Genomic DNA, 21,521 nt, shown 5'->3' on the forward strand with positions numbered 1-21,521 from the left:
TGTGTAAGCATGCCCAGCTGCCCAGCTGTTTATCTGTCTACCTACCTGTGTATGAGAGCGTGCACGGAGCTTGTGAGCATTTTATCTGTGCAGGTGCTTATAGAGGCCAACTCCTGGGACGAAGGGCACAGTACAGGACTCCAGTTCTTTATTTACTTATGTGTATGTGAGCCCGCATCTCATCTCTGCAGGTGTTAAGAGGGCCCGAAAGAGGGTGTCAGACAGCCCTGGGACTGGAGAGCTACAGGCAGTTGTAAGCCACGTGAGTGTGGGGAACAGAAGTCTGGTTCCCTGTAGGATCAGTGCTCCTAACCACTGAGCCATCTGTCCAGCCCTGCTGTCAGGAGTTTTCCAGTAAAGGATTCCTAGTGTACCAGTTAGCTCCTTTAAACCCAATTCTATCTTGTGCTGTTTGGATGAGATGGCCTCAAGGGGCTCAGAGACTTGAGTGCTTGGTCACCAGGAGCGGCAGTGCTCAAAAGGACTAGAAGGCATGGCTGTGTTAGAGGAAGTGTCGCTGGGGATGGGCTCTGCGATTTAGAAAGCCCACAGCAGGCCTAGAGCATCTCTTTGGGCCCACGGTCCAGGACATGGCTCCAGCACGTGTCGCCATGCTCTTCACCATGACAGGGGACTGACCTTCTCAAACTGCAAGCAAACCCAATCAAATGCTTTCTCTCCTAAGCTTCCCTGGTCATAGTGGCTCACACAGCAACAGAACAGTGGCTCACACAGACTCAGTACTCACCTCCTTCGCTCCAAGGTCAGCTTCTGGACTGGCTAGAGCTGACGTTATTTTCTGTTAGTTTTTTCAATTCTGACATTAAATCTGTTGATAGACTAATCCAACAGTTTTAAGAAAGACTATAAAACTGTTCTGATAAGAACATGTTTTAATGCCTAGACACAGACATAGCACACAATGCTTCACAATTAAAAGCCTCGCAGAGTTTAAATAAAAACCAAAAGTAGGTTTGAGTCCTTAATTTTAAGTAAATCTCTGGCAGAAAACCAGTGGAGTATAACAGTCTCAACCTGTCTTTAAAACCAGCACCTTTGCCACTGTATCCTCTTTATTAGTGGACAGCTGAGAGGCCACTGAGCATGCCCGGGGCCTCAGGTAACAGTTCCCCCAAAGCAAGTCCTCATTTCCTCTGCACAGTGGTGAATGCAGGCATCTGGATGGGCTGGATGGGGTGCACGGGCTGGAACACAGGCTTCTTCCTCACATCAGAGTGCGCCTTCACCGCGGGGAGCAGCTGGTTCCGCTTGATCATCTGCAGGGCCAGCTGTGTGTTACCTAGAAAAACATGGCTCTTCAAAAACACCCAAGCACACGGCACTAGAATTGCACAGAGCAAGGCGCCGGAAGCCCGAAGAGGAGACCAAAGAAGCTTGAACAGTTCTGCTCTGCAGCCCTGGCTGCTGCCCAGGCCACATCCTTACTTAATTACATGATATGTGGTGTGGCTGAGTGATGTTCGGGTTTGCCTTGTGATAAGGGTTTAAACACAGACCTGTACATTTACTGCTGTTCAGCTACATCCCCAGGCTAGTGACAGGGTTTTATAGATGTTCAAGGACTCTCAAGACAGACAACTTATATAAGTGGGCTGTCTAAAAAAGGGGCTCATGGGATTCAGGATCACAAACTCATTCAGGCTATGGCTTTCAGTCAGCCCAGGTCCTCAGAGTGCCAACCACTTAATGGCTGGTCAGCTATAAAAACGCAAGAGGATGGAGAGATGGCTCAGAGGTTGAGAGCACCAGCTACTCTTCCAGAGGACCCAGGTTCAATCCCAAGCCGCTGGCTTTGATGTTTGACAATTCCTGTAAAAATGGGCCCGGACCAGTGGCATATACATTGAACTCTCAACAGTCAGGAGGCAGAGAGGCAGGTGGATCTATGAGTTTGTGAACATCCTGGTTTACAAAGCAAGTTCCAGACAGGCCAGGGGTACACAGTGAGACCCACTTCATAAAAATAACAAGAACCAACCAACGACCAAAAAAGTACTGCACTGTGCAACTCCAAGTAAGCAGCACTGTGACTCATGTTCTCAATTAAGAGTCAGTCAGCTGTCCAAGAAAAGCTTCATGTTCAGGGGCTAATTTTGAGGGTCAGAAGTTAATACTTTTGTATTTTTCACAGACTAAAGGGGATATTTTAATTTGTGGGTAGGGATCTGTTTGACATCAAAGCATTGCTAACTCCTCTTTCCCTCTTCCTGTCTGTGCAGTGCCACAAGCCTGTGCGTGCGTGCGTGCGTGCGTGGAGGTCAGAGGACAACTTTGTGATTAAAGCTCAGACTACCAGAAGGCAAATGCCCTTCACCTGCTGAGCCATTGTACTCAGCCCCTTCGCCATATACTTTACTCAGACAACCTGATGAGGCACATTCTCTAGGACTGTGAAGCTCTAAATTGTATTGTCTAGGGGACAGAACAGTCTTGATCACATGACCCTCCTGCCTCTGCACCTCAAATGCTTTAATTATAGGCAGGAACCAACATGCCTGGTCCTGAGTTTGAATTTGAAGAGAGATAGCAGGTACTAACAATCTTGAGCACTCTGAAGAACACCCTAAAGAGAGACACTCACCGTTCTGCAGTTCAAGGTAGACTGCCAGCAGGATGGCCTCAGGGGGTACCTCTTTAGGGTGGATCATGGAAGCCGCCTTGCTCAAAAGGAAGAGAAACGGGTGAAAACCAACAGTTTAAGATACAACTCCAAGTACCACCACACACAGTCCCTAGTGACATTGTCCACTGAAGATGGCAAGCTCGAGGCGTCGGTTCTCAGCACCCCTCAGTACCTCTGCTGTCTCCCAGCTGCCCCTGCTTGTCATGAAAACAGTGCCTTATACCATAGCCCGGGATGGCCTCACATTGAGTGTCCAGTGCTAAGAGCTAGTATGCTTAGCATCTGAGGTCAAAGGAGGATGACAGGCCTTGAACACAGGGTTGAAGTTCCTCTCTCATCTGAGTATAGTGCTGGGCTGCATTGCCTTTTCTTGAAAACTACTATTAAATCATTTTTCCCCTCATCTTGTCCTCTCATATACGGAATAAAAATGTAGGTTTCTCGGCCTCCACCCACTTCCCCAGTACTGATTTTGGCTTTTCCCCCCTTTATTATTTTTTGAGGCAGCAACCCCAAACTGTGTAACCAAGGACGACCCTGAACTTCTAACTCTAATCTCTACCTCCTTAATGGCTGATAGTTACAGGTCTGTATGACTATACCTGGTTTCAGCTTATTTTATGTGTATACACGTTTTGCCTGTATGTACGCATATGCACCACGTGCATGCCTGACAAACCGAGGAAGTCAGCAGGTGGCACCAGATCCTTGGGAGCTGAGTTCTAAACAGCTGTGAGCCACCAGTGTATGCTGAGAATCAAACCTGAGTTCTCTCCAAGAATAAATGCTCTTAACAGCTGAGCTGTCACTAGGCAATGGTGGCACAACCCTTAATCCTAGCAGATTAAGGGGCAGAGGCAGGTCAGTCTCTGAGTTCAAGGCCAGCCTGGTCTTCAAAGTGAGTTCTAGGATAGCCAGGGCTACACAGAAAAACCCTATCTCATAAAACTAAAATAACAAAAACAAAAAGCTGAACTATCTTTCTAGTCCCAAATTCAATTTTTTTCTTATTCATTTGTGTATGTGTGGGGCAGTGTGCATGCCACAGCACACCTGAGCAGGTCAGAGAACAATCTGTACAAGTTGCTTTTACCACGCTGTCTGTAGGGAATTAAACTTAGGCCATCAGGCTGGAAAGCAAATGACTTTACCAGTGAGTCATCTTACTGGTACTGTTTTAAATTTAATTTTGGTCTTTCCAGATAGGGTTTCTGTGTAGCCTTGGCTGTCCTAGACTCATTTTGTAGACCAGGCTAGACGCGAACTCACAGAGATCCGCCTGCCTCTGCTTCCCTTGAGTGCTCGCTTTCTTGCTGTTTTGAGATAGCTGCTCATAAAATTGTCCAAGTGAAGCTAACATTTCAGTTTTCCTGCTTTAGTCTCTCCTGTAAGAGGGATTAGAGCACTGCACCACCAGACCCATTTTCTCCTCTTCTGGGAGGCCTTACTATGTCCCTGCTATACTGCACACTGAGTCTATACTACAGTCACATGACCAGGCTTACCCCTGTCTCTTCAGCACTTTTTTTTGGGGGAGGTGGGGAGGGTGGGGGGGGGGTAGCTGGGGTTGATTCAGAGTTTCTCTGTGTAGCCTGGCTGTCCTGGAACTCACTCTGTAGACGAGGCTGGCCTTGAACTCACAGAGATCCACCTGCCTCTGCCTGCTGAGTGCTGGGATCAAAGGTGTATGCCACCACACCTTACAGCTAGGTCTAGAAAGTGAAAATGCAAGGCCTACCTGCAAGGCTTGGCTTTCTGTGGGCAAGAGCATCACTACATTTTGCAGCCATTAAGATTTTTGTGTGTGTGTGTATGTGGGGAGCGTTGAGATGGATCAGTGGATAGCCTAACTTAAGTCCCTTGAACTGTCTTCTCTCTCACACACACAGATACACATTTTATTTCTAAAGTTCTGTTTTCTCTTAGTGGCTAGTAAACACAGGTCATTTGCTATTGATTTTTTGCATCAGGCATAGCCTGTATAGCTTTTTCTAGAATATGAGACTTAATGGCATTTGGCTGCTGACTGTTCAGAATCATCGGATGGGGACAGACTTTGGAAGCATCAGCTCACAGCCCTTTTTGACTCTCCAAATCATTGTCTATCCTCCTAGACAGGATGGCCCTCCCAATTAACAGTGGCCCCACCACTGGATTAACCCAAAGAACAGAGACCAAAAACAAGCCTGAGACCCCAAACCAGGACTGACCTCATCTGTCTCTTCCAGCATAGCGGCAGCCATGACCACCTGCCGTACGAGAACCTAGGCTGGGTCAGGGGGCATAGAAGGGCTGGTGAATACTGAGCCCCATCACTGAGAACAGTAGGACATTTCACCTCGATGCTCAATGCTCAGCTCCTTAAGGTTCCCGGAAAGCTCAGCATCCCTTTTCTGATCTGGCACTTGAAATGCTGACTAAACACCATGAGCTGACCACAGCTCTTGGATGGTTATGTTCCATGATATGGCCCCATACTTTTATCATATCAACGTCACCTATTGTGTAGTGCATGGCAGCTGCCACGTCTTCTCGGAGTCTCATCAGCTTAGTGTCAGTTTCCCTAACAACATCTGAGAAAGTAGGCTTGCTCATGATGTCCTTTTCTTAGTTTTTGTTTGTTGTTGTTTTTTTTTTTTTTTTTTTCCTCAAAGGCAGAGTTTCGCTGGCTATCCTGGATTCACTTTGTAGACTAGGCTGGCTTCAAACTCACATGCCTCCTTCTGCCTCCGAGAGTGCTGGGATTACAGGAGTGTACCATTGCCACCACCTGGTATAATGTCCTTTTCTTGAATTTTGCTTTGCCTTTGTAGACCAGACTTTCCTCAAACTCAGGAGATTTGCCTGCCTCTGCCTCCCAAGCACTGGAGTAAAGGCATATACAACCACTGCCTGGCTTTAAAAATTATTTTATTGAGACAGGTTGTCTTAGGCCTTTTAAAGTCGTGATAAATGGCATGAGCAAATCATTTTGGGGAGGAAAGGGTTTATTTCCACTTACAGTCCATCATGCAGAGAGTCAGGGCAGGAACCTGGAGGCAGGAGCTGATGCAGAGGCCATGGAGGGGTGCTGCTTACTGGCTTGCTCCCCATGGCTTGCTCGGCCTGCTTTCTTACAGCACCCAGAACCACCAGCCCAAGAATGGCACTACCCATAATGGGATGGGTCCTACATCAATCACTAATTGAGAAAATGCACCACAGCCTTGTCTACAGCCTGATCTTATGGAGGCATTTACTCAATGAAAGACTCCCTCTTTTCAAATGACTCTAGTTTCTACAAACCTGATATAAAACTAGCCAGCATACAGGTCTCCCTATGTAGCCCTGGATGGCCTGGAACTATCTGTAGGCAAGGCTGGTCTTGAACTCAGAGATCTACCTGTTTCTACCTCCCAAATGCTGGGATTAAAGGTGTGCCCCACCGTGCTCCCAAGAATATTTTAAACCTGGGAAAGTATTTCAGATGTTTAATAACTTGTGCATACCCCTCAAATAAAGAAACAAACCCCATGAACCCTCAGGGCCTTTAATGGCTGGTGTGCAAGAAGGCTGCCCTCTCCCCACACGCTCTCACCTGGTGCAGACACTTGCGGGCTTTGTCGTACTCACTCCTCAGGCAGTACGCACTGCCCAGGTTGAAGAGCATCACAGTCCGGGCAGAATTGACAGAACTGGGGTAGCACTGAGGGGCACGCTTGCCAGCTGAGGAGAAAGCGTAGACACTGATGAAGGGGCTGTCAGAGGACAAGGGAGCAGCACTCCACCGCTGAGCACTTGGAACAAAGCACTACTCCTCAGGCTGACAGTACACGGAGGACACAAGAGATGCAGGGTCTAATCTTTGGGATGCAGGCCAGGCTACTTAAGGATTTACAAAACTTCTTACTTACAGGATTCCATTGCTTCATTTTCACCCTTGTCTGATCCTACAAATACATGAAAATAAATCTGAGGGCAGGACAACAGCACATCTTCTAAACACCTAAGTTTCTTACCAAGTAGGAACTTAATGTGTCACGTGTTTGCTTTTGGTGTTGTGGAGGCTGTTAAGAGTGTCACGATGCAACCTCACCACCACCCCATGTGAGCTAGCCATGAAGAGGGGACCACATGGTTTCACATACTCAGAAACTTAAACATGAGTGAAAATTGTTTGAAAACCACATCTCCATTCCTTCTTGCGTGATGGAATCAGTTAAAAAAAAAAAAAAAAAAAGAAAAGAAAAAGAAAAAGCTGTCAGAACCAAACCAAAATGAATCTTAAGCCAGGTGAGTTGGCACAAACATCTGTAATCCTAGCACTCAGAAGGTCCAGCCAGGCCAGAGGGTGGCATGAGCCCAGAGTTTGAAGTCAGCCTGAGCAAACAGCGAGACTACATGAAAAAAAAAAAAAAAAAAAAAAGAATGTGGGGAGGAAGGAAGAAAGAAGGAAGAAAGGAAGGGAAAGGGAAGAAAGAAGGGAAGAAGGGAATGGAAGGGAAGGGAAGACCTCACTTCAGCCTGAGTGAAGATTTAGGCCATGTGACAATCAGTTTCCAGGCTTACTTAGCAAACAATTACTACATAGCAGGAACAGCCATAAACAGGGAGAGCAGACCTCAAACTTCCTTCCCTTCACAACCAGGCCCTTAGGTCTCTACATATCCTGATTACAACAGGAAGGAAGTGGCAACAGTGACCAGCGCTGATCAAATGTGTCCTCATTAACCTTGGTCTTGCTCATTTGAAGAGACCCCTAAGGAGACATCAGTGACATTCTCAGGACTCAAGTGCGTAATGGCATCGGATATCCTGTCGAGGGAGATGAGGGCTTCTGCAGCGTATAAATGGCCCAAAAACCTGAAATGAAAATGCAGATTCTCGTCTGAGGAACAGGTCGCCACAGAAGCGCTCAGTGCACAGTAGGCCTGGGTATACGGTCACACACTCCACGTCCACGACTAGAGCTAACTTTATTTAGGTTATTAGGCTCTTCTAATCCAGCAAGAGGGGAAAGCCATTTGTTAGCAAGCCTCACGTCTTGAGCTCGATCCTGGAGCGCATGTGCTGGAAGGAGAGCTAACTCTTACTCTCTGACCTCCACATGCACACCATCACCCGTACTTCTCCAACGACCACATATAAAAAACAAAAACAATTAAAAACAACAAAACCAGCCAGGTGCAGTGGTGCACCCCTGCACTCCCAGCACTCAGGGAGGCAGAGGCAGGTCTATCTCTGTGAGTTCAAGGCCAGCCTGGTCTACAAAGTGAGTCCAGGACAGCCAAGGATACATAGAGAAACTCTGTCTCAAAAAACAAAACAAGGGCTGGAGAGATGCTCAGTGGTTAAGAGCACTGTCTGCTCTTCCAAAGGTCATGAGTTCAATTCTCCGTCGACCACATGGTGGTTCACAACCATCTACAATGTGAATTGATACCCTCTTTTGGCAGATGTAAATGCAGATAGAACACTTATATACATAAAATAAATAAATCTTAAAAAACAAAACCCAACCCAAACAAACAACAACAACAACAAAAACAGCCACCATGCCTTTGATCTTAGCCTGGGAGGCGGAGGCAGAGGATGACAGATCTCTGTGAGTTCGAAAACAGCCTGGTCTACAGTGTGAGTTCCAGGATAGCCAGGGCTACACAGAGAAACCCTGTATTGAAAAACCAACCAACCAACCAACCAACCAACCACCCAACCAACCCCAAAACAAACAACAATAAATCCCAAGAACAAAAACATTGTAGGGAGGGCTACAGAGATGGCTAAATGGCTAAGAGCACTGGCTGCTCTTTAGAGGACTTGGGTTCAATTCCTAGTGACTCAAAACTGGCTGTTAACTCTAGTTCCAGGAGACCCAATGTCCTCTTCTGGTCTCCACAAACACTAGGAAGTGCTGCACAGACCGCCCCCCCCCAACAAAAACAAAAACAACCCTGTAGATTAGAAGCTGATAAAGGCACTTGACAATGCAAGCCTGGTGATCTGAGTTCAATTCCCATAAAACCGGAAGGAGGGAACTAACTTCAAACAAAGCTGTCCTCTAAACTCCATCTGAACACCATGGAAGGCCCCACGCCTGCCACCCACCCGCCCACCCTTCCCTCTGATGCTGGTGTTGTGTCCCCCATCCTCAGCCAAGCACACAGTGCCACTGTAGAAACCACCAGAGCTGCTGGCCTCAGTGAGAACAGACCCGATGAGCTGTCATGATGTGGCGCATGCACTGTGACACGTGCACACCAACATTCACACACACACACACACACCCCAATAATGAATTAAATATAACCCCAGACAAACAAAACCACACTGCAAGCCAGGCAAGGTGGAGCACACCTTCAGTCCTAGCACAGGAGGGGAGGTGGGCAGCGAGGCCACTCAGCCACACAGCGAAGTCCTGTGTCAAAGTATAAAAACTGAGGTGCAAGTCCCTGAATCCTAGGCTGCCACAAACCTTTACCTTCTGATCCTCTGGCCAACCCGTGTGGCCACTGCTAGGATTATATGCACATGTGGCACATGGCATGGGGATGCTGCCACTGGACCAGGGCTTCATGCACGGGAGCAAGCACACTGCACAGAGTGACGCTTGTGGCATTTTTAAAATACTTCTTTTTCTGTTTTGTTTTTAAAGATAGGGCCCTGGATAGCTTTGAACACAAAGCAACTCATCCTCCTGCCTCAACTTCTGAGTTCTAAGACTACACTCATGTGCCTCCACGGCCTGCCTGTACTTCCTTCCTTCTTCCCTCCTTTTCTTAAGACAGGGTCTCAAGTAGCTCAGGATAACTCCGTATGCATTTACAACTGGCTCTGATTCCTCATCCTCCCGCCTCCACCTCCTAAGTCCCGGGACTAACAGTCACATATATCACGCTCATGTGAGTTCTTCACCACCACACATCCCACTGGAAGGTAAGAGCAAGCCTTGCAGAGAGGAGGCAGGAGCTTTGAAACAAACGAGAACACAGGCGAAGCCACACTTACTTAAGAGAGCCCGACAGCTTGGGCTGCTGAAGGAGCTGATCTGCATGATTCAAAGCCATGAGGTTATCACCTAAGGCCAGAGCCACATAAGCGCTGCAAGCAAGGATGGAGCACCTGCAACATAAAAGAGAAGGTCAGAAGCTGACGTCTTTGTCCAATACCAAAAGGCTAGCCATGAAAACAAGTAACAGCGTTGTATTTATATAGTTAGGAATGTGCACATACACTTAACAGCCAAGAAAAAGAGGGCTTCAATTTGACAGGCTACACAGGAGGGATTGTAAGAAAGAAAAGAGGAAGTAATATAATTATACCATAAGCTCAAAAAATGATTTTAAAATGCAGGGAAAATTAAAACACAAAGGTTAGAGTGTGATGCTACATGTAGGATACTTGTTTGCAAATAAAAATTTAAAGATGTTTGTATGCATTTCCATGCTTAGTAACACACTAGGATCCCAGTGCTTGAAAGACAGAGACGGGAGGGGCTCGAGTTTGGGAGTAACCTAGGATGCCTGGGAGTTTATGAAGATGGTTCCTCTTCATTTTTCATTGTTTGAGATTATAATTAATCATTTCCCTCTTTTCTCCCTCCACCCTCCCATGGACACTGCCCCCATAACTCCCTTTCAAATTCTTAGCCTTTCCCCAACTTAATTTTTTTAAGAGATTTTATTTATTTATTATGTATACAGTGTTCTGCCTGCATGTACACCTGCATACCAGAAGAGGGCACCAGATCTCACTATAGATGGTTGTGAGCCACCATGTGGTTGCTGGGAATTGAACTCAGGACTTTTGGAAGGGCAGCCAGTGCTCTTAATCTCTGAGCCGCCTCTCCAGCCCCTCCCCCCTCCACTTCATTCTCATGCCATCCTTTTGCAGAGGTCATTCATTCTTCTCTGTATTGTTAGTACATATGCTGCCAGAGTGAGCATGGAGACTTACTCCAAAGTAAACACTCTCCTGAAACTTATAGTCTAACCTGCATTTACACTTGAGCCTCCCACGTGCCGAACAACAGGCACAAGCCCCAGCAAGTGCTCACCTACCGCAGGGTTGTTTGGTTTTCTTCTTCCAAGACAGGGTCTTCCTCTGTAGTCCAGGCTGGCCTCAAAACTCACAGCAATTCTGTCTTGGCTTCCCAAAATGTTAGGATTACAGGTATCTACTAGATAGACCAGGCTGGCCTCAAACTCAGAGATACACCTGCCTTTGCCTAAAGTGTACTGGGAGCAAAGCTGTAAGTCACCATATCTGGCTTTCTCTAATTCCTCCCTCCCTCATTACTATTTTTTATTTTATTTGTCTAGGTGTATACACACGACATGTGTTCCTGGTCCTTCATAGGCCAGAAGAGGGCATCAGATCCTCTGGACTGTAGTTACAGATGTTTGTGGTACTAGGAACTGAATCCAGGACTTCTTGTGCTGTTAGCTCAGCTCTTGAACCATCTTTTCAGATCCCTCTAATATTTTCATTTGTTTGTTTGAGACAGGGTCTCTCTACATAGCCATGGCTATCCAGTAATTCACTATATGAATCAGGCTTGCCTTGAACTCACAGAGATCCACCTGCCTCTACCTCCCAAGCACTGGGATTAAAGGCATGTGCCATCACCACCCAGCTGCCTATCTATAACTCATGATAAGCAACAGTACCCAGTAATTTAAGACTGGAGACACAGCTCAGTGGCAGAGTACTTGCCGAGCACAGACAAGATCCTGAATCCAGTCTCCAGTACCACAAAAAGAAAAAACGGCCGTGATGGTTTGAATGAGAAATGTCCCCTACAGGCTAATGCATTTGAACACCTGGTCCTGAGGCAGTTGTCACTGTTTGGGGGAGGTTATGGAACCATTAGGACGTGCACCCTTGTGGAGGAAGATGGGCACTAGGGGCAAGTTATTGGCTTTATAGTCCTGTGCCACTTCCTGTTACCTCCTTACTTGATTACTGGTGGTTGCTGGCATCTCCCACTAGTTTCAGGAAAAGGTTGCCTATGGCTATGGTCCCCACGACAGCCATTTCTTGGCTGGCAGACTCAAGGGACTAAGGGAGGGAAGCACGGGCTAGCGATCATCTTCAGAAACATGTCAGTAGTTAGAACTGTGTGACAAGACTAAATTTTTTTAGCGTAGTTTTTTCTTTTGGCTTGTTTTCTTTACTACATTTATTTGATTAATTAGGTGGTGTTTTAGAAGGTCTCATGTAAGCCAGGTTGTCTCAAACTCATTCTGGGGTCAAGGATGACCTTGACCTATTATTCTTGCTTCCATTTCCCAAGTGCTGGTATTACCAGCATGGGTCATCATACCTATTTGTTTTGATTTTAGTTAAAAATATATATATATTTTAGATAGTGTCTCATTAGCTTCAGTCCAGATTAGCCTTCAACTCACTATGTAACTGAGGATGACTCTGGCTGGCAAGTTTGCCAACTGAGCCATACCAATATTCTTGTTCCTATTTTATTTTAGAAACTTTTTACTTTAATAAAATTTATTTTTTGTGTGTGAACATGTATATGCCATAGCACATGTGTGGTGGTTGGTTCTCTACCATGCACATGTTCTGAGAATTGAACTCAGGTCTTATTGGTGGCAAGCTTTTACCCGCTGAGCTAACCTGCAGGTGTGAGCTATCTTCCAGGCAGGTCCAACAACCCCCTGTGTTTTTATTTAAAAATAGCACCGTGTGTTCAGACATTCTTTAAGTACACAGTGCAGAAGCAAAAGGATGGTGATTTGAAGGCTGCCCTGGGTTACATTTTAAAAATATAAAATAAAAATGAAGGAGAGATTGCTCAGAGGGTGAGCACTGACTGCTCTTGCAGAGCACCTGGGTTCACTTCCTAGCTCCACCTGGCAGCTGTCTTCTAACTCTAGTTCCCAGGGACAGGATGCTCTCTTCTGTCCTCCGAAGGCACCAGGCACACAGGTGGTGCACAGACATACATTCAGGCAAAACCACACATACACAATTTAAAAAAAAATTTTTTTTAACAGTCACATATATATTGTCTTAAATCACTTCTTTATTTAGCATTAGGGATTAAATACAGGCCCTTGCACATGCTAGCCAGAAGAAAAAAAAGTCTCCAGTACCTGAGGACTATCATGATTTGCGTGTGAATGATGCTCACAGAATTTAATCTTTTTTTAACCCAGTTTTATCTTTGACTCTTCCAACGAGCAAGGTAAAAAGCAAGTCCTTTCAAAGCAGCAGCAGTTTTTCCTACACTTATTCAGTATCTCAGTGTCCCCCAGAAGAAATCCAGGTGACTGCTGAAGAACATGGGCTATGCTAGGCATGCTGGTACACATCTGTACTCCTACCCTTCAGGGGCAGAGGCAGGAGGGCAGTGTTCGAGGCTGTCCTGGACTGCACAGCAAGACCCTGTCTCAAGAAAAAAAAAGAAAACCAAAGGCTTCAGCAGGCACACTCAGAGCCCTCTTTCTTTGGCTCCTGCAGCCAGAGGCTGTCCCTTTACACTGTAGCGCCTGGAACCAGAACAGGACCACCTGAGGCAGGCCCACTGGGAACCGCCGGCCTGAGCCTCTCCTGACAGTAGGTGGCTATTACTGCTCCAGCCCACTGTCAAGCTCACTCTGGGTCCAGAAATCAGTCATGTGAGCTCTGCAACAGGACAGTTCCCAGCAAGCTCACATCGTCCTACATGTAACAAAATGAGTGTTTCCCAACTTTTACTATAGCACCATTAATAAAACCATTAGCAAAAACCAACCTCCTCAAATATTTAAATAAGTCAGTATAAAGCTGGGGGCCAGGAACGGGTCGATAGTTGAGACCTTGGCTAACATTCAGTCCTCAGCAAAGCAAAGCAACACATTTGGCTGGCATCCTGATCAAGGGCCACGGAGTTAAAGCAGTTTCACTGCCCTGAACGGATAGCAGCTTTTATGATGCCTTCTTCCTGAAGCCTGATAATCCACTCCAGATCACTTCTCAATGCCCTCTCCACTCAGTTTCCCGTTAGAAAACAGTACTTCCCGCAGGCTCTGAACAACAAAAAGAAACACGCATGGCTCTACCTACTAAGCCCTTGCAGAAAATCATTTTACTTTTGATCATTACTACTTAAAATACTCCCCCACCCCAACACACACTACACCCTGGAGTCACTGTCCAATCCACTTTACCTGACGCTCAGTGGATCTGACAGCTCATCGGACTAGAAGATGGAAGAAGCAAGGGCAGAGACACTCTAGCTTCTGCCCCCTGTGGAGATTCTGACAAAACCCTCACTCTATTGCACATGCCTGAGGGCTAGCTAAGTCCTTAGACAACAACCAGAGAGACAGAAGAAAGGAAGGGAAAGCAAAGGGGGACGTCTCCTTAAACAGAAGTTACAATCAGCTGCAGACGAGGCATTAAAAACTGTCAAAGAGATATCCTGGGGACTAAATGAATGCAGTCCAGACACCTCCAACTTCAACCACCAGTAAAGGAGCTGGCACGGCTGAAATCAGTCACAATTTATCAAGAGAAAAAGGCCTTTACAATAAATTTTCACAAGTATCAATTGAAAAATGGGCTAACAAAACCAGTGCACAGCAAAGTGAACAATGTAAAATTTCAAAGAAATAAAACGACAACAGCCCCAAACCACAAGCTTATTCCACTTCTCTACAAGCATTCAGAAAAAACAAAAATAAAAACCTGCTGGCAGTGCCGCCTGCCCCCTGCCCCTCCTGCCTCCACTTCCGGAGTGTGGCTGCCACGTCCTGTGCTGTGGTGGGTGCAAACTCCAGGGCTCTGCACTGGCTGGGCAGACACTCCAACAAATGAGCTTCGTTAGTGGAGCAGCACACATGGAAACAAACACAGCGAGCTTCCATGACCTTGGGTTAGCAAAGGATTATTCTTCCTTTTTTATTTCTTGAACCTCTGCCTCCACCGCACTGACATTATATGAATACAGCTACAGAATACATTACCACACCTCATTTTTTTGTTTGTTTGTTTTTAAACAAGGTTTCTCTGTGTAGCCATGGCTATCCTGGAACTTGTTCTGTTAAGCAGGCTGGCTTTGAACTCAGAGATTCTCCTGCTTATGCCTCTAGAGTGCTTGATTTAAGGCACGTGATACCACTGCCTGGCTCTTATTTTCTTTAAATGATTTTTAAATTTTATGTGCATTGGTGTTTTGCCCGCCTGTATGTCGGTGACAGACCCCTGAAACTGCAGTTTATAGATAGCTGTGAGTTGCCACATGAGTGCTAGGAATTGAACCTGCGTCCTCTGGAAAAGCAGCCCGTGATCTTAACATTGAGCTACCTCTCCAACCCCTTATTTAAAAAAAAAAAAAAAAATTTTTTTTAAATTTTATTTTAGGTGCATTAGTGTGAAGGTGTCAGATGTCTTGGAATTTGTGTTACAGGCAGCTGTGAGCTGCCATGTGGGTGCTAGGAATTGAACCCAGGTCCTTTGGAAGAGCAGACAGTGCTATTAACCACTGAGCCATCTCTCCAGCCCTCCCACCCCTTATTTTTTAATATCAAATAAAATTTTGGAGGTGCTGGGCATAGAACATAGAGACTACCAAGTCTCAAGCAGCCTTGATCCATAATTCGTGAGAATAGTATTCTTTGTTGTTGTTTTGAGTTTTATGTGTGTACATGAATGTGTAGCATGTGCATGCAGGAATGAGCCTATGGAGTCCAGAAGAGGACACCAGATTTCCTGAAACTGGAATAACAGCTAATTTGCTGATGAACCAGCATGCATTCATCTTGGTCTTGAAAGCCATCTTATGATAAAGACAAACTAGATTCACACCTGTTTATGATCAAATCTGTTTCTCAAGGGTAGGCCTCATCTGTAACCTTAACTACAAAATGGTTTACTACCTGTTCAGGAAACAGCAACCATGTCTTTGTTTCAGGGGGTTGTTATGACCATCTTCCAACCCAACTTTTGTTTCAAAAGGTTATTTAAGGCCACCTTGAAACCACATCTTTGTTTCAAAACATTGTCATGAACAACCTACTATGTTTATGTTTTGCTTCTTTAACCCCACCTATTTGTCTGCCAAATCCCCCACTTGGAAATCCCCTACCCCTACCTTATCTTCCCCATGTCCAATGTTGACCTCTTGAACTCCAACTGCAGGGCACCCAGACCATGTTCACAAATAAAAAGGCTTGCTTTCATTAATTTGGACATGATGATTGGGGTTGGTGGTCTTTCTCATATCTTCAGGATTAACAGTTGTGAACTATCACATGGGTGCTGGGAATTGAATCCAGGTCCTCTAGAAGAGTAGCCGGTGCTCTTAACCTCTAAGGCAGCTCTCCAACCCTGAGGTTTTGTTTTTTGGGACAAGATATCATCACTATACAACCTGGGCTCAAATTCAGATCTGCCTACTCTGCCTACTGAGAGCTGAAATTTAAGGCACGTGCCATCCTGAGCCCACATTCTTTTTTCCTTTTTAAAATTTTATTTTTAATTGTGTGTGTTGTCATATACACATGAGCAGGAGCCCTCGGAGACTAGAGAAGGGCATTGGATCTCCTGGAGCACCCTGACCTGGGTGCTGGGGTTCTCTAGAAGAGCAACATGTCTTTTTAAAGATTTATTTATATTATCTCATGTGTGTGAATGTTTTGCCTACATGTATGGATTTACACCATGTATACGCCTGGTATCCATGGAGGTCGGAAAGGGATATCAGATCCTTTGAAAATGGAATTACATACTTTTGAGTCACTATATGAGTGCTGGGAATCCAACCCAGGTCCTCTATAGAAACAAGCGCTCTTAACCATCAAGCTCTCTCTCTAGCAGCTCCCCTGCTTTTTCCAAGTCATCATAATTTTTTTAAGTATACAGGCATTTTGCATGTATGCATGAATGTGCACAAGGGTTTCTGCTGCCCCTGGAGGCAAGAGGGTATCTGACCCCTTAGAACTGCAGTTACTGTGAAACTCCCAGTGGGTGCTGAGAACTGTACCTGGGTCCTCTGAGAACAAGAGCTCTGGCCCATTTGTTGATTTCGTACATACTTCCTAATTGGGGGAAATGAGTATTTTTTTAAAGGTTTACTTACTTTTACTTTATGTGTATAAAAGGTTTGCATGAATAAATGTGCACATGGAAGCCAGAGACGGCATTCCACTAACTCCTGCAACTGAAGTTCACAATGTTGTGAGCCGACCAATTGTGAGTGCTGGTCCTCTGGAAGGACAGCAAGTGCCCTTAAACACAGAGCCATGCCTCCAGCCTTGTTTTTGTTTCTCCTTTGTTTTTTAAGATGCCATTTCTCTATTGTATAGCCCTGGCTGACCTGAATTTACTATATGCAAACCAGGCATGTCTCTGCCTCTGAATTGCTGGGATTAGAACCAGGAACCACCATGCCTGCCCCCAACTTTTTTTTTTTGAGACAAGGTCTTATCTATTACAGGCTGGCTTTGTAGCCAAGGATGACCCTGAACTGATGATCCTCCAGCCTTCACCTTCAAAGTGTTGTGACTACAAGCCTGCATGACCATGGCTGTAAGCATTCTACCAACTCAACTACATCCTCAGCCCCCAGGATATTTTCAAAAGACACTTTGATTTAACACAGAATTTCACGACTACCTCAACTGTCACCTGTTGTCAGCTTGCTTAGAATGAATTTTTTTAGACTTGTTTTCTTTACTCATGTCAGCTGTGCTGGAAATAGGACTTGGTCCTGCCCTGGTGCTTTCAGTGTTACTGAGCACAGGGGTCGGATACAATACGATAGAAAGTAGGCTTTGCTCCAGTTACACGTTATAAACCACATAGAAGAGTTCCCGTCAGGAGAAGGCCAAGTCTTTTACGGCCTACATCGTGACAAAGTCGTATTGTGCTCAGGCTGTCTTCTGCCTCACGCCTTAACACAGCCAACTGTGTCTCTAGGTCACTCCTGCTGCTGTCCAGCACCTACGAGGCCCCTTTCAAGGTAGCTGCATTCCCTTGCACAGGAAAGGCTGGCATGTCCTGGAGACCCTGTCTTTGTCTCATTGTATCATGTACTTCTCTATAAACACCCATGCCTCTTTCCACACAAAGAAGGAAGTAACTATTATCTCTGAAAATCACCAGCTGTCTCGCTGGGACGAGAGAAAACAGAACTGTGCCTTTAAAGGCACAAACAGAGAGGACTCCAGGCTATGCTCACCTTTTGTCCATGCCCTCCTCAGAGGGCAGAGTGGGTAAGGACACACGGGCAGGCATGGGGGCCTGCCTTTGCTCCCCGGAACCCAGGGAAAAGGCCAGGCATGGCTGCAGACCCCATAACTTTGGCACTGAGACAGGAAGGGGCAAAGCTGGACTACTGGGTCACGTGCCCACCCTCTAGTGTGCACTGAGGTCACAGTGTGCTCACCCCAGGGGATGCTCACTGCATCAGGTACTCACTTGAGGTTTTCCAATTCCTGTTTCCTCAGTGGAGAAGAAGGTGGAGCTGGAATGAACTTATCTCCATCATGGCTTTTACTGCTGAAATAGAAACACTCAGATGTGAAAAGGAACAAACCAGCATGCAACTTATTCTCCTACCCCACCTTCCACTCCAGCGCAGCTCTTACAACAGAAGTATGAGTTGGAACAACTAATGCACCAATACCTGGCTACAAATATGCTAACTGGACCTGGCACCATGGCACACGCTGTAACCCAGCACTCTGGGAAGCAGAAGTAGGAGGATCTCTGTGAATTAGAGACCAGCCTGCTCTACAAAGCAAGTTCAGGACAGCCAAGGCTACAAAGAGAAGCCCTGACTCAAAAAAACCAAAAACACCCACCCGACCAATCAACCAAACAAACAAACAAAAAAACAGCCAAGCCTGCTACCCACTGCTGCATTTTCCCTAGTATACAGTGTCTAGAACAAGCATCTCTACTACGTATTTTCACACACTCTAACTTTACTTCAAACTTTCTTTTGTTCTTGGTTTTTCCAGACAGGGTTTTTCTATGTATTCTTGTCTGTCCTGGAACTCACTCTGTAAACCAGGCTGGTCTCAAACTCAGGAGATTTACCTGCATCTGCCTCCCAAGATTCAAGGCATGTGCCATCACTACTCCACTCAAAATTTCTTTAGTTGATAAGCTGGGGTTGAGGTTCAGTTGACAAGAGTGCTTATCTAGCATGCATGAAGCTCTGGGATCCATTTCCAACATTGTATGAGCCAGGTATGACAGTATGTGCCTTTAACCCCAGTGTATGGGAGGTAGCAGCCAAAGGACTTAGGTCAGCCTGGTCTATGTGAGATTTGTCTCAAAATTTCTAGGTCAAAAGTTAAAAATTATAACCAAGAAAAGAGGTGTTGGAATGGAGACTTGGTTTAAGGGTCACATGTGGGGAGCAGGTGGGAGCTCGCACCGCTATTCCAGCAGCACTCAGAAAGCTGAGGCAGAAGGGTCACTGGAAATTTGAGCTGACTTGGGCTGTAGACCTAGATCAACACAAAGAAAAAAGAGCAGTACTAATAAGAAAGCAAGTAGGCTTTTCTTTCTTACTTTTTTGTGTGTTTGTTTTGTTTTTTTCAAGACAGGAGGGTTTCTTTGTGTAACAGCCCTGGCTGTTCTGGAACTTGTTTTGTAGATCAAACTGACCTCGAACTTAAGAGAGCTCTGTCTCTGACTCTTGAGTGCTGGGACTAAACGTATGTGCCTCCTAGCTGGTGCCTTTTAAAAAAATGCAACATATTTTTTAAAATATGCGCATATGTGGCCATGCATATCTGTCTGCCTCTGCCTCTCAAGTGTTTGAATTAAAGGCGTACTCCACCTTGTCTCGGCTTGGCTCCTAATATTCAATAAATAAAAAAGAAAAACAAAATAAAAAAGCTTTTCCCAATACCTACAAGACTTTCAAATACTCCCACTGTTAGGCAAAAGGTGTTTCTTTTCTTTCCTATTTCTTCAGACTTGTCACTCTCCTGCTGCCAGAACTGACTACAGATGTGCGCCATCGTACCTGGCATTGGCCTCAAAGCTGCTCCTTTAAAAGATAAGGGCCCAGACCCAATGTCCGTTTCTACCTTGTCCCAAAGTGTTCTCCTCACTTAGCTTTCACCTTGTTTTTCTTCTGAAACACCAGAAACAGTCTCCTATGGTATGAATTTTGGAAATGTCAACTTGACACAAGCTACAGTAACTTGGTAAGAGGGAACCTCGACTGAAAAAAAGCCTCCATCAAATTGGCCTAGGTGAGTCTGATTCTTGTTTTCTGACTGATATGGCAGGATGCAGCCCACTGTGGGTGGTGCCACCCCTGGGCAGATGGTTCTGGGGTGCATAAGAAAGCACAGTGAACTATGGGAAACAAGCCATGTGGAAAAAGCCTGTGAGCAGAGTTCTTTCTTGGCTTCTGCTTCAGTTCCTGTCCTCAACTTCAATGATGGTATATGATCAAGACTAAACCCTTCCTTTCCTGTGGTGGGTTAAATAAAAATGGCCCCCTTAAACTTGCTGGTGGTAGCACTCACAGAAGCAAGCAGATCTCTGAGTTTGAGACCAGCCTGGTCTACAGAGTGAGTTCCAGGAGAGCTACACAGAGAAACTAAAAAAGATTTAAAAAAAAAAAAAAAAAAAAAGGATGCCTTAGACTCATATATTTGAATGCTTAGTCAACAGTGAGTGGTTTTATTTAAAGGATTTAAATATTATTAATTAGTAACAATTAATAATATTAGATATCATTTAAAGGTTAAGAGGCGTGGCCTTGTTGGAAGAAGTGTGTCACCAGGGGTGAACTTTGAGGGTATGGACCCAGATGTACAACTCTCAACTACCTTCTACAGCATGATGCCTGCCCTTGTGCCGCCACCCTCCCCACCATGACATTAACGGACTAAACCTCTGAAACTGTAAGCCAGCCCCAATTAGACACTTCCGCTCCCCAAGCTGCTTTTGGTCACAGTGCTCACCACAGCAGCAGACAGCAACAGGACGGGAGATGAGTAGGAGGGATACCTGCATGTCTCGCTGCTCTCGCTGCTCTCTGTGTTCCCTCCAAGCTGGCTGCTGCTCTTGGAGCCATTTTCCTGCTTTAGGTCTTGCTGTTCTTCCGGCAACAGCAACAAGGCATTTCTGAGGCAGATGGCTGCAAACTCCACACTGGCTACAGGAATGGCTGAAGACTGCCCATCACTTCAAAGAATAAAACAAATAAGCTGAACAGACAGCAGAAAAATAAACCAGACTTTGCTGCTATAGGGATTCATTAACTGTGATGATGCATGCCTTTAATGCCAGTGCTTGGGAAGCAGAAGCAGGCAGGCCGATCTCTGAGTTTGAGGACAGCCAGGGCTACACAGAGAAACCCTGTCTCAACAAAACAAAATGAAGCAAAACAAAACAAAAAGGAATCATTAACTGTTACTGAAAACTTTCTCCTCTGATGGACAGAAATTTTAACAAAAGCTGTTATAAACACTCTCATAGAAGCTACAAAACACAAAAGACTGTAAATACACACATTAAACTAGGATGAGACTCAAGGACCTGCACCGTCTGTACTAAGGCAAGAGAACTATGGATGAGGCCATGAGAATGCAGGGAAGGAAAGTACTGCAAGAGTGCTAAGGGGTGCGGGTGGGGGCAGAGGTAGAGGTCAGAGGTTAAGAGCACTGGCTGTTCTTGTAGCACCCACTTGGTGGTTCACAGCCCTCTCTAACTCCAGTTCCAGGGGACTTGATGTCTCTTCTGGCCTCCATGAGAAGCAGGCTTGGATGTGGTACACATAAATAAATGGCCACAAAATACGCATAAAATAAAAATATATAAATCTTCAAACAAACAAGGACTTAAATCAGTACATGTTCAATATAGTTGTATTTTTGCTTGTGAATGTTTTCCATCAGAGGATTCATGGATTCATGGATAG

At 45.6% G+C, this 21,521-nt stretch overlaps 1 protein-coding gene across 4 annotated transcripts in view; it reads right to left on the reverse strand.

Moving 5' to 3' along the window:
* Positions 1-875: 875 nt before the first annotated feature.
* Positions 876-21,521, reverse strand: part of Cnot10 (CCR4-NOT transcription complex subunit 10) — a 50,199-nt gene continuing 29,553 nt past the window's right edge. The window contains exons 12-19 of one of the 4 annotated variants that reach the window (XM_055601595.1): positions 20,609-20,785; positions 18,047-18,124; positions 9,632-9,745; positions 7,356-7,486; positions 6,538-6,573; positions 6,222-6,349; positions 2,603-2,678; positions 876-1,300 (exon numbers count right to left, since the gene is read on the reverse strand). In XM_055601595.1, coding sequence (XP_055457570.1) covers positions 1,146-1,300; positions 2,603-2,678; positions 6,222-6,349; positions 6,538-6,573; positions 7,356-7,486; positions 9,632-9,745; positions 18,047-18,124; positions 20,609-20,785 — 895 coding nt within the window. In that variant the 3' untranslated portion in view covers positions 876-1,145. Of the gene's footprint in view, positions 1,301-2,602; positions 2,679-6,221; positions 6,350-6,537; positions 6,574-7,355; positions 7,487-9,631; positions 9,746-18,046; positions 18,128-20,608; positions 20,786-21,521 lie in introns of all 4 variants that reach the window. The other 3 variants (XM_055601594.1, XM_055601597.1, XM_055601596.1) reach the window with 3 other exon arrangements.

The sequence above is a fragment of the Psammomys obesus genome, unplaced genomic scaffold (assembly GCF_907164565.1).
Source record: "Psammomys obesus unplaced genomic scaffold, mPsaObe1.curated_primary_1811, whole genome shotgun sequence".
Classification (NCBI taxonomy): Eukaryota; Metazoa; Chordata; class Mammalia; order Rodentia; family Muridae; genus Psammomys; species Psammomys obesus.